Below are 19,030 nucleotides of genomic sequence, written 5' to 3'. Positions count from 1 at the left end.
CCAAGCCCTAACCTTAAAACCAATGTCATGAGGCGAATGCAAATCTTACAAAAAAAAAATAATACAAATTAGCCACCTCGTCACTGTAAAAAAACTTTGCTGCCTTAAAATTTCTTGTTGAATCAACTCGGATTTTCAACTTACTATTATTTATCTTGACTAGAGATGAGTTGTTATAACTTATAAAATTAAGTTAACTTTTCTCAACTATATTTTATAAGTTGTGACAACTCATCTCTGTTGACATGACTTGTAAATCTGAGTTGATTTAAAGGTATTGCGGAGGATTTTCTTTTTCCGGGTGGATCATCAAGACTATTGGTCCTTCTAGTTGTCAATCAGGAGTGTTGCGCAATTGCATTTTTTAAAAAGTGGAGAAGGAGGTTCTTTTCTAAAATTCGAGAAAATCCTCCGCTATACCTTTAACAAAAAATTTAAGGCAGCAAAGTATTTCTTACAGTGTACGAATTGCCATGAGATGTGCTGAACAGTTACAAAAGTTATGAAAGTACATTTCAGATATCATAAATTCTGTAAGTGAAGTAATTAAACAATTTCCCCTAATTCATTTGATTTATTCACATTTGGGATAATGTGAACTCAAGATTCCATTAAGGGGCCCACACTCCTGTCTAGAAAACAGGTGGTGAAAGTGAGTGTCACAAGACAGTTTAAATGTTTAACGTTTAAATGTAAGCTAATTCTAAGCCTTTCAACAACAACACCTGAGCAGCCTAATCCCTCCGAAGCCAAGGGGCAAAACCACCGACCCTCTCATCCTCTACGAAGTTGAACTTCACAGAAACCACGGCACCCTAAAGGCAGTTTGAGTTACAGTGGCAGGAGCAGCCCTTCAGATGTTCCTCATGTTCAGAGGCTGTTCAGGTGTTCTGATTCCGATATGACCTGCTTGTCATATGTCACGGTATTTGCCGGTGACCTCATCTCTGTCAGCTATGTTTTCAAGGCTAATGTATCTTCACCCTGCTGCCGTAAAACTAACCCCAACACTTTTCAGAAGGTTTTGCATGCAGCTTTGCCAATAAAATAATGATTCCCGACTAGCTCTGCGACGCAAAAGCAAATGTGTTGCAGACTTGTGTCAAAAGGCTGACATAAAAAAGAAATGAATTAAAACGATTCAGTCTGTGGTTTTCATAAGGTCCATTATGACAGTGCTGCCGACCACAAAATCAAATGCTGAGCAAAAATGAAATTTTTAGGAAAGTAAATTGCGAAAACATTGGGAGCAATAAATGATACCTAATTGAATTAAACATGATGATCACTGGTTGCTAGGATGATACTCATGTAAAATTGCATCATTAGCACACACACACACTCGCACGCTTGCATACCTCTCTTGTAAGTTGGGGCCAGAAGCTGAGACGTGTGAACTGAGGTGAGTCCAGATCAAACAAGGCTGTCCAAGGAGCATGAGATATGGAGCTGCTTCCCTCTCCTTCAAAAGGTCAAAGGGCACTTCACCTCTCTTTCCCTCTCCTCGCCAGATGGATCTGTGACCAGGTCAAATGAGGTTCAAGCAGTGCTCAAGCAGAGGATTCAAGCATGCAGGATGTCAGTGCTGAATGCCAGCCAATACTGATATAAAGTAAAACTAGCTGTTCATCCTAACATAAGGTCATTCTTATTTACAGCTTTGATGGACGCACAATTATATAACACTTTCCGCAATTATTTTTGTATGTGTTTAGTATGTTAAATTGTTTTTGTTTTCACTGAAATCAAACAAACAACTAAATCACATGAAAAAACACTTTCACACAATATCACACTTTGTATTTGGCAAAAATATCTGGTCATTCAGGTGGTCTCTGTGACACCGCACAAGAGCACAGAGCCAGACGGAGATGGATAGCTATGTGTTTTTTCTACGAAAGCTGTGCATCACCCCCATTCTTCACCTGTCTCCCTCCTCAGGATAAGTGGGCCCCTCTCCAAACAGCAGGCCCACTAATACATCCAAACGTACATCCATCAGTCGATAGGTCCTTCACTGAAACCCTGTAATGAACCAGAAGTGAATACATACAAAGGTAAAAGAGACATTTTGGGAAATCATGACATAACTTTTTAACTATGTAATATTCTGAATCAGGACTACAAATGAGCAAATCAGCTCTCTGAACTGATCTCATAAATTATGCTTTTGCAATCCGCAATCCTAAAGTACTATTTTAATGGCATTTCAATGGTGTGCTTTAATTAAAGGGATAGTTCATCCAAAAATGAAAATTCTGTTATTTACTTTGTCTCATGTTGGTACAAACCTGTAAAATTGTTTTGTGCTGATTAAAACAAAGGAAGATATTTTGAGGAATGTCCGTTTTTAACAAAACCGATCCGAGGCCCCATGGAGTTCAGTAGTATTTTTCCTACTATGGAAGTCAATGGAGCCTCTGATCGGTTACAAACCAGTGACGGCTTGTGACTGCTCATCCGAGAGGTGCTATTTCAAAATAAGTGTTCGGAGTGTCAGGTGTGTTGCTTGCGTTTTCGAAATATGTGTTTGTTGCGTCATGTGAACCATGTGCATTACGTGTTTTGTCAAAATAAGTGCCTGCTGCACACGCGTCAAAACCGTTTATGATAAAAGAGATGCTCACGTTCACAAAATACACGCTAAACACTCCCTTAACAGTAAACTCTGATTACGCATGAGATTATGCGAGTATCTGGCAAACGCGAGCGTCTCTTTTATCAGACGCATCTGCAGCAGGCACTTATTTTGACAAGACACGTGATGCACACATATGATCTATTGACACACAGAACACATATTTTGAAATTAAAAACAAAACACATGACGTCCTACATACATGTTGTGACGAACTTCGCATCGAGCACCCACGAAAAAAGAAGTCACTGGCCGCCACTGTTACAAACATTTCTCAAAATATCTTCCTTTGTGGTTATCAGAACAAAGAAATGTATACAGGTGTGTAACAACATGACTGAGTAAGTAAATGATGACAAAGTTTTCATTTTTGGGTGAACTATACCTTTATCCCTTTTTCTATAAAGTAAGTGCGTATACAATTCTTAATGCAAGTGTATTGAAGAATATTTAGGTTGACTAAAATACATCCGCAAGGACTGATCCTAAGGACTAAGATCTTTCTCAACTTAAACCCTTTAGTGGACCACAGTTTCTTGTTTTGCAGCATCTTTTCTTTTTCCTCTCATAAAGGGCTAATCAAATATTAAAGGCAAATATGATCAACTTCACAGAATCCAATTAACATGAGTGCAATGAATAATGCAATGCATGTAGGAAAAATTACTTGGTCTGTAAATGTGAGCCAGTATGCTGGTGAAGGAAGCGAGTGATTCCCCAGTGCACGCGCATAAGTGATGAATAATGGTGTCTAATGTGTTTGGTGGCATGCTTCTGGCTCTTCCGTATCTATCAGTCCACTTCAAACTTCCGTGTTTTGAAGGCTATCTCCTTGGGTCAAGCTGTGTGTATCACAATGAGGTCCATACCGGAAGATTTAACCAATCTAATTTCAGGTAACTTATAGTCGCAATGTTGGGATAAACCAACAGTTTATAACGCGAACGAACGCGCAAAGAGGAAAAACGATTTCGACCTAAATTATAAAATCTACGTTTATTTCTGTTGATACAAAAAAGGAGGAAGTTTCCTCAACCATTAGACGCGGTTAATATTTCCGTTAGAGCACGAAGTACGGTTTGTTTACTTAATCCTAAACAAAACCGAGCGCTTGAGATCTAGTTGATGTTTAAACCATACTACCAATGCACAAAACGTAGAATTTGGATTTAAACTGCAGATAAGATGCGTTTTATTTACCCATTAAACCGGAAATGTGTATGGTCACTTGCAGACTGATAAATGTATCACCGTTGAACTGTTTCTTGTTAGTTTGCGAGTTCTTAAAGTGACATGCACCTGCATACACCCAAACTAGAGTAATTTAGTCAGGGGACAAGATATAGCCTACATTTGACGCAGACACGTTTTATATTGATTGAACACTGTGTGTTTTCAGAACTTGAAACTTTTTTGACGGATGTTCTCAAAGGAGAACCTTTAAGCAAGAAAGCTAAAGAGAAAAAGGATGTCTTTATCAAAAAGATTAAGGAGGTGAAAGCGAGGTACGGCTGAACGCATTCATCACATACTACCTGAATATTTCTGTGTGTGTAAAAAATAAAAGGAAAATAACAATTCCAGACGGTCTCTGTTGCAGCTACTCACAGGATTTCAAGGACAAACGTAAGTTGCGCATCTGTGTATGTTTATGTGCTCGTGTGTTTGGGGGAGGGGCCAACTATAAAGACTGGGGAAGTGAAAGTTTCTGACTGTTTCTGACTGTCTTGTTACTTATTACACTAAGAAAAGCATTAAAATACATGTACATGCATTGTAAACACGTATCAGTTATGATATATGATGTGTATATTTGCAATATTAATGTAGTACTCCTTATGGCAACACAAGAAAAGTTTTAAAGAAACCATAGCACTTGCAGACCGTGCCCAGATCAGTTTTGTGTTTCCATACAAAGAATTTACAGTTGAAATGTTGGTGAAGAGGCTCGACATCATTTTGCGTTTGCGGTCATATGAAGTCTATATATTTCACAGCTGCACTTTTACCTCATTCACTTTGTCCAGGAAACATCATAGCAGTTCTTTCCGCATTAGTCTAGATGCATTTGCATAATGCTTGTTCTGTTTTTTTCTTGATGTCTGTACTGTCTTTACTAATATGAATTTACTGCAACAATAGAAAATGGTGAAAAGCACTATAGAAATCATTTTAATTGAATGATTTGGGATAAGTATGCCTTACAGGTGTACTGTTTACCTGTATTATTCCTGGAATATCCTACATCTATGCAAAGTGAATATCCAGGAAACATGGCTGGGTGCCACCAAATGCTTCATACAACTGGAGACAAAGCAAACAAACATGCATCACTATCCAAATTTTATCAGATATCTGTTTTCAAACAATGCATGTCAAATCTGATATGGAGATTCTTGTTGAAATGTGTCTGTCTGGTGAAATGCTGGACTTCTAGCTGCAACTGTTAGACGATGCTGATGAAGACTCTGTTGTACAGGTGATGAAGAGTTTGCAGAGCTCGATGAGACGGATGCCAACAATGACGGTGGATCGCTGCACTCCGAACAAACTGATAGAGATGATGATAATGCTTACGATGGTGAGTAAAGAGTTGTGGTGTTTATAGAAATGTGCAATGTGTTACAAGAGATCATAAAATGCTTTTATAGTCAGAGTCACGGGACCCATCAATTATTTCATAGTTGGTCAGTGTCAGTTCTGTTACTGTTAAACTCTGTTACCAAGGTAGAGTAACAGTGTTGACAGTAAGTAATAGAACTGCCAGTCACACTCGCACATCTCTCTCTCCCTCTCTTCCTGTCTCTTACAACAAGTTATTAACATAGGCTAATTAAAAACATAATCATTTAAAAAAAGGAATTAATTGTGGACACCAAATGTACCTGTAATTATATAATCGCCCAATATTTACCTGAATTAATATCATCTTTGCAAAGATCCAGTGATTTACAGTTTATAGTACATATAGATTAGAATTCACATGAGATATAAAACCTTTCCTATTTAGATTATGAAGGACAACTTCTCATTTATTCTGCACTACTCCGCAGCCTCCACTGTCATAACACAGTATGATTGTGGCAGTCCTTTATCATGTCCTGTCAAGGATTTTTAGTAGTGGTAAGAGAAAACACAAAAGCTGAATGAGGTGTTTGAAAGACTGATGTAACCTGGCAACAGGCTCAGGAACGGTTTGAAGCCACAGACATGAAGGGTTTGGCTCTCTTTTGTCTCTGACCAAATGGTTTATGGTCTGTAGCTTAGACAATGCCGCCCACAGCCAATGTCAATTCAGGCTCCTGTTTTATGGTCTTCTGCTAAATGAAAGCTGTCGGTAGAAATCCAAGTTCTTCCGACTCATTTTGAGTCACGGTACATATCTGATTATAACATTTTGAAGCTCACAGCTTCATGACTTGGAGTCGGTTTTCATTACGGTTTGTGCTGTGTGTGTGTGTGTGTGTGTGTGTGTGTGTACAGGAGGATGAGGTTTACAGCTGTAGCACACTTGTGTGTTTTATAGGTGCTTTCGCATTGTGCCTGCCAAAGAGCACAGCTGCTCGGCTCAAAGATGAGACCGAGGCCTCTTGGTACAGATTGTAGATCAGTAAAAATGAGGCTTGGAGATTAAGCAGAAACGTTGTTGATTTTGCACAAATGTACCGTATTTTATATAAGTCTCAGGTGTACCTAGAATGTGTCTGTAAGGTTTCAGCTCAAAATACCCCACAGATCATTTGTAATAGCATGTCCAAACATTTGGGTGGGAGCAAAAAGTGTGTACCTTTAAATGCAAATGAAATTACTGCTTTCGGTTAAAAATAGATCAGACAATAGTATTTTTATCCGCATTAGTGCTACAACGTGCTAACAAACACATTTAGAAAAGCTTTTGGGTTAAATTAACCAGTCAGTCAGTGGCTGTGGGCAGGGCTTTGTTAGTGTGACATCACATTAACAAGAGAATGAAACTGCTCTGGTTTAATGGGGATTAAAAAAAAGAAGAGGGTGATTTTTTTTCTTTGTAGTGCGGTTGTGTTCACACATTGCCAATACACCTTCATGTTCAAATACCTTGTAAAAGTGGATTTTGCATAAAATGGGCCCTTTAAGAAACAAAACCAAAAGTGGAAGGCAGTAGGTACCAGTGTTGAATACAGGTTTGACATGAGAATCAGTAAATCATTTTTATTTTTGGGTGAACTATCCCTTTAATGCCCTTTTTTTAGACTCAGGCTCAATCTTTTGACAGTCAGAGCTTCACCTGTTTTTAGTTAAGGGCTGCATTTTTGGGGGGACCTGTATTTAGCTTTGTAATGAAGTGGAACACGTTTGTTTATATTTACCAAATATTATTTTGCGTTCACGGTAAAAGACACAATCTATGCTGATAAATTCTTATTTCCCGAATCACATTCATACCTGAATGAGCATAAATGTAGATTTCAGTCAGTGAATGAATAAACAGACAGCATGTTTTCTTTGCCAGTTCTTTCACATTTTTCGACCCTTATTTAACTCAAATCCGCTCTGAGGGTGTTCAGTTTGCTTTTCACAGTCAGCGTGTGTCACGCTCCCTTGACACCCACTTTTTACATAATTGCAAACATTCCACAATTGCCAGTGTCATTCATAACACCTCAACTCCCTCAATCCCATTCAGCAATGCAATGCTAGTGTGTACACAAGAGAGGGGAGGGCTGTGTAAACCAGAGGGGAGGTTTGCTATGAAAACAGAGCATGCATCTGTTTCACATACTGCTGTACCTGAAAAAACCATGCGTGCAAGCCTATCCAGTCCACACAGGTTGGAATCCCTTTTCGAGTCTCGCTTGGCAACGACCGTTGATTTGTAAACCTAAAGGGGGCAGAAGTCATTTTTTTGGCTGCGTATAGCAGATTTATATTTTTCGATGAGAAAGCAGGTGCTCCTTTCAGTGGCTTTTTCACCTGCACAGTATTATTAGTCATAAATAAGCCGCAGTAAGATGATAATTCTCAGATTACTTATTAGATGTAACTTTTTTTGTTTCGAACAGGAGTCCAGCAGTATCCTCCAGTGGCAGCTCAGGACCTTCCATCCGTTTTAAAGAGCGGATACCTGGAGAAGCGCAGAAAAGGTTTGTTGCGGCATCCATATGTAGATTACTCATGCAAGAGCCTCATAAACACATTTTAACCCTTACTTTGTCATCACGTAGATCACAGTTTCTTTGGCAACGAGTGGCAGAAGAGATGGTGTGCCTTGAGCAACAATATTTTCTACTACTACGGTAGTGAGAAAGGTATTTAGAGTAATCAATTCAGTTCAAATTTATTTGCATGGAGCTTTTCACAAAGCACACTGAAAAAATTATTCATTCAATTTACTCAATTTTTTAAGGTGAGTGGTTGCAATCAATTTATTTAAGCTGCATTTAAAGAAAAGTTTTTTTAAAATTTTGTTCTAATTTTATTTGTTTAAATGTAGCTTAAATAAATTGATTGCAACCACCCAAAAAATTGAGTAAATTAAATGAATCATTTTGTTCAGTGCATACACTATAAAAATGCAGCAATTTTGTCAAATCTACATAATTTGTTAAGTTAAAGTAACATAAAAATATAAGTTAAAGAATTTCAACTTATGTTTCTAAGTTATGTCAACTTATCACAAGTCAAAATTTAAAATAGTATGTTGAAACCAAGTTGTTTTAACTTTATGCTGCATTTTTTTTACAGTGTAAAGATGCTTTATAGAAAATGAATATTTATAAAGAAAGTTGTTAGTATAAATTATAATAATTTAAAAACTGACCACCATGATTTAGTTTCTCCTTTGTTCAATCCAATGAGTCCATAATCTACAATCATTTACACATCACTAGATAAACAGCAGAAGGGAGAGTTTAATATTTGTGGCTACACTGTCAAGATGAACAGCACCCTGCGGAAAGATGCTAAGCGAGATTGCTGCTTTGAGGTCTCGGCTCCAGACAAGCGAGTATATCAGGTCAGTATCCATGTAATAGTGCAGTTAGGGCTGTAACAATGATTAAATAATCATGTCATCGTGATTGTTTGACCTCATCACAATGATTTTAGATCACCGCAATGATTGCATATCTCTCTAAAAAACACAAGGGGGAGCTGCAGCGGCTGTATAAATGAGACCGTATCTGATGGCGCTTCTGAACTGACAGTGTAATGCAATGAATGCATTGCAAAGTGTATTTAATACAGTGGAAAAAACTGCATTTAAAGAAATGCTGCAAAACTTCGATAAGCAGTATGAACTGCCAGATAAAACATACATTTCCAAAACAGACATTCCAAATTTAGGGAAGGATGCTATTTCTGTAAGGAATTTTTTTTTGCAGCCACTACAGACGTGTGGTCTAGTACTAATATGACCTTAGTAGGATTGGCTATTATTTAAGGCCTGTTCTGGTATATTCAGTTTATTTTGATTGCATTTTTATCTTCAGTTATTTTTCAGACACTTCGTGTTTATTTCTTAGAAAGAATTTTCAGTTTTTGAAAAATATATTTATTAAATAATTACTTTTAAATATGTGTTATGTGTGTTAATATTTACTGCCAGGTAAACCTTGCAAAATATTTAATTTAAATAATTACAACAATGTGTGTAAATTATTTCATGAACAAACTTGTATGAGAATTAAATGTCAAAGCAATAAAACAAACAATTAAATCGTCATAATCGTCACAGTTTATTAGACAATTAACCGTCAGCCAAATTTCATAACCGTGACTAGGGTTATCACGGTTTTGATTATTTATTATCAAAATAAACCAACTATACCAGAACAGGCCTTAAATAGTAGCCAATTCTACTAAGGTCATATTAGTACTGGACCACACATCTGTAGTGCCTGCAAAAAAAATAAATTCCTTACAGATCCTTAAGAATAGCGTCCTTCACTTTCCTAAATTTGGAATTGCTGTTTTGGAAATGTATGTTTTACCTGACAGTTCATACTGCTTATCAAAGTTTTGCAGCATTTCTTTAAATGCTGTTTTTTTCCACTGTATTACATGGCTTTGTTATGTATTGCATTACACTGTCAGTTCAGGAGCGCCATCTGATACGGTCTTATTTATACAGGCGCTGCAGCTCCCCCTTGTGTTTTTTTAGACAGATGTGCAATCATTGCGGTGATCTGAAATTATCGCGATGAGGTCAAACAATTGCGATGAGACAATTATTTAATCATTTTGACAGCCCTAAAGGCCGAGGTATACCTTTCTCCGCGTCCGGCTCACGCGCACACGCGCCTGCGCAGCTTTCCAAGTATACTCCCCGCGGCTAAACGCGGATGGCAGCGTTTGACACTATACGCAATCCAAATGATTTCTTATTCAAATATTACTCTAACAGGCCGTCAGGGCAGCACTGATTTGGCGAAATTTTCAGTACATTAAAACATTAGGATAGCTGAAGAAAAGTAGCAAAGTAGAAAAAAAACAAAGTTTAGAACAAACAACAAGACAACAAAGAACAGGAATCAAACATAACGGTTACAAACATGCTCCACAGCTTTCTGTTCTTGGAAGAAGTAAAAATTAAAGAAGAAAAATGATAGTGTGTGTGCAAATGCTGTCTATTTCCTTTGTATAATTGTTTGTTGTGGAGTGTCCTGTCTAAACATTTTCACGCACATGCACTGTTCTACTCGGACTGTACGCGGACTGTACTCGCACTGTCCGTGCGGCCTCAAATTTTGGGCTACACGCGGACGGTCCGCGCGGAGGACCGTGGACCCTCCTGATGACGAAAATTAGGTAATGCAGACGGCGCGCATACGCGGACGTCCCTAGTATACTTTTGGCTTAACCGTGACAGCCCAAGCGTAGTGTATTGTAATTCTTTGAGAAGGCTATATATGGTATAATATGTAAAATATTGTGGTAATTGTGAAAAGGTTCTCCATATCTCTCTTTATAAAACTTCTTACTGATGTTTTGATGCCACAGTTCTGTGCTGCTACTGAGAAAGATGCGAAGGAATGGGTGGAGCACATTGACTTTCTGATTAAAGGTTAGACTTCAGGATGTTTTGTAACACTTTGGCTAGCAAGCATCGGCTTGACGCAATAACACATTATGGTTTGTGTATGTGCTTTGTCACTCAGACATGGGTGGAATTATACCTGAGGATGAAGAGGAGTATGATGACTGCATGCCTGCCAGCAAGCCAACTGCCAGCATGCCAATTGCCAGCATACCCGCACCTATCGATGATGACATCTATGAAGAGCTCCCTGGTTTGCCGTTTATTTGATTATTGCATCAGTTTAATCAAGATGAGTGTTCAAGTACAGTAGGCAATTTCCGAGGGATTAATCCAGTGATAATGGCAATGGAAATTGCATAGTTTGGTATGTCGACCTTTGCCTTGACTGATACATCTATTGTCTCCCTCTCAGAGGAAGATGCTCCACAGCCTGTTAAACCACCAGTGACCCTGCCTAACAAACCCGCACCACCATCTGCCCCTCTGACAGGTAATTACCACTAGGTCATCGGGAATGTCCATCCCCTACCTGCACTGCAGTCCCATAACACCGTATTGACTCCCTGGTCTGCCTGGGTGGCTATTGTTTGTTCCTGCAACTTTGTTTCCCACAAAAATGAGGAATGGGAAGTGGATGTTGAAGGGACATCTATTTATGTGAAAGATGCTTTCAAAGCGATTTGAAATGCATTTAAGGTTCAGCTTATCATTAAGTGCATTCCCTTTGAATTGAAACCATCAAGCTGTCTGCATTAGTAGTACCACGTTAAGGATCAAGTGGCATTAAAATAGGGAGACAGAGAGGAAAATTAGGTCTAGAAACATGGATATTGGAGGTACATATGGATTTGCCAGATTAGATGGTGAAGTAAATATGATGACAGGAGCGGGAAGGTTGTCTGGACCACAGGAACCAGCTGTCTACATGAACTCTCAGGAATTTCATGCTGAAATTTGTACTTTTTGTTCGGTGCACATATGTGACCCAATCTAGGATTTGGGATTCACTAGATTTACATAAAATCATCCTAGACATTCTGTGAAAATACAACTTTTATATATTTAATATTGACTGATAAAGATCATGTCAAAGATTGAAATCAATGAGTAAAATCAAATTTGATGTTCCTAATCTTATAACTACATTATGAGCCTGGGTTTCACAGACAGGGTCACATATTATGTATACATTAAATTCGTGCAGTATCAAACTTTCTTATTCAGTTTTGTGTTCATTCAAAGAGCAAAAGCTTTTATAACTAAACAGTATGGGCTGTAGCGTTTTTCCTGCGTATCCTGCAGGGCGCTGGGCACTGGGCAGGGGTTGGTAGGCATTGGCAGGAAGTGACTGTGGCCCACCATGGCCCTCTGCTCCAGGCTCACAGCACAGGAAGTCCTGCTGACAGAGACGATGGCTGAGGCAGGATCTCATGACAGATGCTCAGAGGAGGAGGCCAGCTAGAGCACTAGAAAGAGCCATGATGATGAGAAAACTACAGGCTTCACTCTTAAGCTTTGGAAAATCAAGATTATCACTTAATTATTATTATTATTATTAGGAAATGGCTGTTGGCATCTTTTGGTGGGGTCAAAATGTTTTTTTTTACTTTCTGTAATATTAGATGACTGCAGCAGCCAGCAGGGGTAGTGTGATGCCAGGATGTTTAAAAAGGGAGCGCTGAATTTAATCTTAAAACAGCAGTGGGCAAGATTATATATAGAAAATAATTATAACAATCTGCTAAATCAGCATAGCTGTGTATATGGCAGTAATTATATTTGGTGGAAGATGTTTATCTTTAGGGGTATTTTTATATGAACGCTGTTTTACTAAACACCCACTCAAGATGAACCTGACTGTTTTTAAGGAAACAAGCAACATGGATGAGTAAATGTTATTATTGTGGAATGGACCGGACATTTTCATTACATTTTGATAGGAAAATTATGTGTTATATTGAAAGACATCATATACAACAAAATCTTTTCCACAAGGTTGCCAAATGCATCCAAATTACAATGATTAAGTTTTTCTGTAGCAAAACAGAAAAAGGTTTCTAATGGCATGATGTAGCTGTCATTTCTAGTCTGTAATTAGATGCCATGCCCACCTTGCATGTTTACTCTCTGCTGCCCACTAGTGGGCATGTCTGAGCCAGAAAAAAACCCACTCCAAACCACACATACACATGTATACAAATGCTTTCACATGGCATATATGTGCATGCATGGGAAGTTCGTCATAAGACAAATTCTGAACCAACAACTTAAAATGTATGAATGCATAAGTTGAGTGTGCGTTAAAGGAAAACACCACCGTTTTTCAATCTTTTACTATGTTCTTACCTCAACTTAGATGAATTAATACATACCTATTTTTTCAATGCGTGCACTTAATCTTTGTACAGTGCCTTGTGATTGTGTTAGCATTTAGCCTAGCCCCATTCATTCCTTAGGATCCAAACAAAAGTTTTATTTTGTGCCACCATACTTACTTGTGTAACTACTCATGTAACAGTCTTTAAATAGGGAAAACATGGAAGTGTTTGGTGGCTTCTAAATTTATCCCTGTTTGGATCCTAAGGAATGAATGGGGCGAAGCTAAATGCTAACACATTCAAAATGCGCTGAACAAAGATTAAGTGCACGCATTGAAATAAAATGGGTATGCATTAATTCATCAAAGTTAAAGTAAGAACATAGTAAAATATTAAAAAACGGTGGTGTTTTCCTTAAAGTCCTTTATATATTTGCTAAAAGTCTTTTATTCTTTTCTCCACAGTGGTGGATAAATCTTTTACTATGTTCTTACCTCAACTTAGATGAATTAATACATACCTATTTTTTGCAATGCATGCACTTTTAATCTTTGGACAGCACTTCCTGAACGTGTTAGCATTTAGCTTCGCCCCATTCATTCCTTAGGATCCAAACAAAAGTTTTATTTTGTGCCACCATACTTACTCGTGTAACTACTCATGTAACAGTCTTTAAATAGGGAAAACATGGAAGTGTTTGGTGGCTTCTAAATTTATCCCTGTTTGGATCCTAAGGAATGAATGGGGCGAAGCTAAATGCTAACACATTCAAAATGCGCTGTACAAAGATTAAGTGTACGCATTGAAATAAGATGGGTATGTATTAATTCATCAAAGTTGAGGTAAGAACATAGTAAAACAGTGGTGTTTTCCTTTAAGTCCTTTATATATTTGCTAAAAGTCTTTTATTCTTTTCTCCACAGTGGTGGACAAACGCACAGACTATGCAAACTACTTCCAGGGCTTGTGGGACTGCTCCGGGGATCAACCAGATGAGCTGTCCTTCAAGAGAGGAGACACCATTTACATCCTCAGCAGGGTAAGACAGGAGTCAGTGGAGTGTCCTGGAAAGTTCCAGACTCGCCGCAGTTGTCATTGCGGCCAGAAATAATACAGCATGAGGTAATGTTTGTTACCATGCTTGTGTTGCCCTCTCCGACGTCAGGGGGAAAATACGAATTTGTAAAAAATACATTCAGTCACATACAGTTAAATAAATATGAAATGATGTCTGCAGCACATATGAGTCAGATTCAAACGGTTCGTTTTGGATCAGTTTGTGCAAGCCGTGTCTCGTTCGCTTGACAGAGAAGGGCCTGGATTTTTGTATGTGGGAGCTTAATACACTCTGTCCTGTACTCGGTGATGGGATTAGTCTTGTCACTACGGAAACCGTTTTAGTGCTCTTGGCCCGGAGCGGAGCAGTCTGGCAGCCGATGGCATTCTGTCACCTCTCTCCATGTCTACCCGCTATGTGTGTTTGTGTATGCATCTGAATTTGCATGTGTGGGTATTTCGGTATTGGAGGACGGCATAGTGCCATGTTCAGTAAGGTTAACCAGCCGCAGACCTTTAACATACACATTTCTCAGTCAGTCACTATTTATGGCCGTGATGGCAGTTTGTGTTCACAGGAAACCCTGAATCTACCTCTGTATTCACACCAGGTGCGGCAGAGAAGTGCGCTTGGTTAAAAACTTCCCTTGCCTGTCAGCTCCGATTGCATGCAGATTGGGTCCTGCCCGTGGGGTGGTAGCGTTTGCTTGATCACGGCTTCTTAAAACAGGCCTTTTGACTCCCAAAAAGAAAGCAAGCATCTCGCTGCTTTCCTATAAGCATTACCTTTTAGAGAAAAACACTTAATGCATGCTACAGATAGGTATGCATGTTCACTTTTAGATAAGGGAGGGTTTTGAGTTATTGACCTCATGTTCCTTTCATACAATCTCGTATCCATTAGGTAATGGAGCGAGTTGAAGTCTCTGAAAATGATTGCTTGTGAAAGAAGCAGACACAAAAAAAGATCTGCTGAATGCAGCTTTCCATAATTTCACCCAATTTATTTATACACGTTTTATTAGGGACACAGGAATGTGCAGAAGCAAGATAATGTATCTTCGGGAGAATTAGAGATGACGTCCCAATTTTAGCCATGGCTAAAAATCCATAATTTGTAATGGATATATAAAGCATGCCAATGGGGAAATTAACTCATTCTGTTAAAAGTCAGCAGGCTGTCAGAATATGACAGAATGTGGTCTGAATGAGATCCAGGGCGAGTGGTCTTTTTCAGAGCAATTCTGCCATCTAGTGGCTATAATTGATAAAGCCATTTTATCACCACACACTTACTGAAATGTTTAATATATGTGTGCATAATGTGATAAAACATATATAATTTTGAAAAAGCATAATGCATTTCTATAGCTTTTTTAGCTCAATTGCTAAGCTGTGAAAGGTAATGGGTTCGATTCCCAGGAAACATGCATGCATACTAATAAAAATGTTTTGGATAACATGCATAAAACACACCAATTTAAAGTTATAACAGTACTGCTCGACACATTCATACAATGCATTCGGCTTATTTGTGCCATTTTATTTTAACCCCAAACTAGTTTACTCTGACTATGGCAAGCAGTCTTTTGTACCATAACCCCTTCCCCCTCTCTGCAGGGTTTGCGGATGACCATAAAGCTGATGTGGGTATAGTGTCCAGCTGTGGCTCTGAAGCCATTCATAGCGGTCCGAGGAATACACCGGTAGGGCTATTTAGTGGCCTACCTCTTTCCCCTTGGCCATGCAGCAGCTGCACGTCTACACCCCACCCCCCCTCCATATAACCCCCCGTCCACACCCTCGGTGACTCAGAAAGGGTATTGACCATCAGACCAGAGGGAGGTGTCACGGCCCTAAATCACACACACCACACTCGTTCCTTTTCAAAGCAGGGCACTGTGTGCTGTAAATGATGCTTGGTCAAAATAGTACGCATACGGTCCGTCTGAGGTCCTACCTCGAATAAGTATGACTTGAATTATACATTTACATGTGCGCATGTGTCTGTGTGTGGGCACGGAGCCGGACCTCGAGGTCTCATTGCTTTCCTCTTATTAGGAGGTGAGGGTGACAAATCCGACCCTCCCGAACATTCGGACACATGTGCTCGCACACCAAGGGAGGCTTGATTACGGCGGCTGCCCCTGTCAATGAGGTGTGTCTGTATCAAAGGACAGATACAGGATGTTTTTCCTTCAACCGCTTTCACATACGTACTTCCTGTCTGGTTTCACACAGCCCAGACAAATGCCCCGTATTCGTCTGCCTGTGTGGGATAAGGAGCTGTAAATCCTGCCCTTCGACCCTTTGGTTCAATTTTTAGCTTGCACCTATTTCAAAAAAACTTATAAATAGATATGATTGGAGTGAGTTTTTTTTTTTAAATCATTTGCAATATCAATTTAAAAGTACTTTATTGTTTCATGTACAATATTAGCTAATTGATCTCTTATTTATGCCCACGGTGAAATGAGAAAGAGCGCATTTCCTCTCCAAGGGCCGTCCGAGGCAGAGAGACGCTCTCCATTACGTCTGCGACAGCTGTCAGCAGCTGCATAACCAGACCCGTGTTTTATAGATAGATGTTTGCACGCAGGCATTAAGAGGTTTGCTGGCCGGAGCCGAGCACTATACATTATACAGCAGGAATCACTTAGACCGCCGAGGTCAAGTAGGGGCCCACAAACTTCATATTTAACTTTCGATGGGCTGAGATTCAAGCCTCATTTCTCTTTTTGAATCATACCGAGAGACATTTTTCCCCCCGACAGTAAGGTGAAGGATGGAGGGTGAAGAGCAGGGAGTGTCTTGTCAGCTTGAGGAAGATCAAAGCCTTGAATGTCATAGAGAAGAAAGCGCTTAGACGTTTGGATTGAGATGTAACCGAAGCGTTCCCAAGAACGGAAACATTTTGAAAACGGGAAGTTACAAAGTCCTTCTCCTTTTCGGACTTTTGGGACGCTTGTGAAATTTGTGTTTGTACATGTGTCCCAGTTTAGAAACACTTCCTCAGGTGTTGGTGTCAACCCACAATGCCCATGACCCTCTAATGAAAGGAAGGGCTCACTAAGGTCCTTTAAGGGCTTACAGAAGACGACCCTCCCCACCGATAAACATCCTACCCAAGGCCCTGTAAATTATTGCAATGGCCCTTTGCTGGATTTTGTGCCCGTACCAAGAATCCTGGCACTGTTTCGGATTTTTTTTAAAGGTCTGCTGGGAAAGGGTTTACGGCATTGAAGATCATACGACTTAAGTGCTTTTGGTCTTTTCCGGTTTTGTCTCATCCCACCGCCATCTTTATTTATTCCATGAAAGAATACAGACATCTGCCTCAATATAACCCTTTATTTAGAGGGCATCTGTGAGCGAAATATCATGGATTTGGAGAATCCGCAGAGTTTGGGAGCTTTGAAGTGAATGTCGCTCCGTGATCTGTTTGTAATTACGGAATAAAGTACGGGAGAGGGGTTGAAAAGGGAACGCGAGACAGATGAATGGATCTTATCTGCTTCTTTATCTTTATGGTTATCTATTCCGTGAGCTGGAGAAGAGCTGATCTCAGTTGATCTGTCTCTGTATGTAAAAAAGCCAAATCACAGATCTGTTGTACTTCATACTAAACATATCAGTCGTATGCGTTCTCCGGTGGAATCTTTATAGGTCCTGTGGGTCGCGTGTCCTTGAATTGGCCTAGGAAAGACGGACGGAATGAGGCACGGGTGAATTGGGGGTGGGGATAGAGACAGTATGAGAAGATGAGCTGAAGATGTACGGGTCAATGAACTATAAATATCGACAGTTTTTTTTCCCTTGAGCGCTGACCTATGAGGTTTGACCTTTTTCGATTGTGTCACTGCTCTGATTGGTGCACGGGAGTTTAATGTGCTCCCGTATAAGGGTTAGCAGAACAAAAGGTTGTGGGTTCGATTCCCAAGTAACACACATACTGATAAAATGCATACTTTGAAGTCGCTTTGGGTAAATGCATGCCAGGTTCATTAATGCAATGTAACTCCAGTCTGGTGTTTTACTTTACTTTGTGTTTTTTTTACAGGAGTACGACATCTTTGGCTGGTGGGTGGGGGAGATGAAAGGGACTATCGGCATCGTGCCTAAAGAATATCTTTTGGAATTGTACGCTTTGTGAAGGTTTCTGGGTAAGTAAGTGATAAACCGAGCATATCTGGTCTGATTCTGATCAAATCGTACAGGAAAATATATTAACTATTAGAAGAATTGTCAATATGTTGACCCCTGCTCTTACTGTGGCGGTCACTATGTCCTAATTTGTACCATTAGGTACATTTGGTACCAATATGTACCCCTAAGGCACCATTATAAATTTTTTACGTTCAAAGTAGTGCTTTTTAAAAAAAGGTTACAGCCCCAGTGACAGCTGTGGTTTATATTGTAACCCTTTTTTTTGTCGCTGACCTTTCATGTGCATTTGTTTGTTAACTCAAGATCTATTTTTATGTTTTTGTTCATTTTTAGGGAGCCCTTCACTGCCTGCTGTTGTAGCTGTCTGTATAATTGTGTGTTTCATAAAGCAGACTCCCTGTTCAAAAGCACAAATAACTTTAAACATATGCAGTGACAGATGTTGAGCACATGTGATGCTTCATTGTCTCCGCTTATTTAATTCACATCTTTAGTATTTAAGCTGATTGATTGAATGTAATGTTTTTGCCATTCTAATGCATCATAATAAATATATTAAGGCTGTGAAAACTACATGAAATAAAGATTGTGTTATTGCAATACCAAAATGCTCACTACTTTATTGCCGTTCACTGTGGAAATTATGACCACCAGATGGCAGCAGGTTCCGCGTAATGGACTGCGTCAACTGATCTCGAGACGGATGTGGATCTTAGCATTGATGAATTTTTCAGCGTTGTTTGAATCACATTCACAGTAGCAACAAACCGATGGGAAACAACATATCTGACCTTTCAAGAAACATAACAAACATATCAAACTGCAGTTATT

The 19,030-nt window shown here is 39.3% G+C and overlaps 1 protein-coding gene across 2 annotated transcripts; it reads left to right on the top strand.

Moving 5' to 3' along the window:
* Positions 1-3,392: 3,392 nt before the first annotated feature.
* Positions 3,393-18,810, top strand: skap2 (src kinase associated phosphoprotein 2). 2 transcript variants are annotated; one of them, XM_055209631.2, is made up of 13 exons: positions 3,393-3,534; positions 4,038-4,143; positions 4,239-4,264; positions 5,118-5,219; positions 7,681-7,761; positions 7,843-7,926; positions 8,509-8,633; positions 10,619-10,682; positions 10,777-10,908; positions 11,071-11,148; positions 13,900-14,015; positions 18,093-18,199; positions 18,533-18,810. In XM_055209631.2, exons 1-12 carry the CDS (start codon positions 3,393-3,395, stop codon positions 18,183-18,185), a joined length of 1,149 nt encoding a protein of 382 aa, XP_055065606.1. In that variant the 3' UTR covers positions 18,186-18,199; positions 18,533-18,810. The 2 variants fall into 2 exon arrangements, with proteins under 2 accessions (XP_055065606.1, XP_055065605.1); XM_055209630.2 differs by having other exon boundaries at positions 18,093-18,195; positions 18,533-18,809.
* Positions 18,811-19,030: the final 220 nt, after the last annotated feature.

This window comes from Misgurnus anguillicaudatus, chromosome 10, assembly GCF_027580225.2.
Source record: "Misgurnus anguillicaudatus chromosome 10, ASM2758022v2, whole genome shotgun sequence".
Taxonomy (NCBI): Eukaryota; Metazoa; Chordata; class Actinopteri; order Cypriniformes; family Cobitidae; genus Misgurnus; species Misgurnus anguillicaudatus.
This window is presented reverse-complemented; position numbering and strand designations above follow the sequence as displayed.

Excerpts from the sequence above, each read along its gene's own strand:
- skap2 (XM_055209631.2), top strand. The coding sequence starts at position 3,393 with ATGTGTTTGGTGGCATGCTTCTGGCTCTTCCGTATCTATCAGTCCACT. Across the intron at positions 3,535-4,037 it reads TTTAACCAATCTAATTTCAG|AACTTGAAACTTTTTTGACG; the intron begins GTAACTTATAGT and ends GTGTGTTTTCAG. Across the intron at positions 7,927-8,508 it reads CTACTACGGTAGTGAGAAAG|ATAAACAGCAGAAGGGAGAG; the intron begins GTATTTAGAGTA and ends ACACATCACTAG.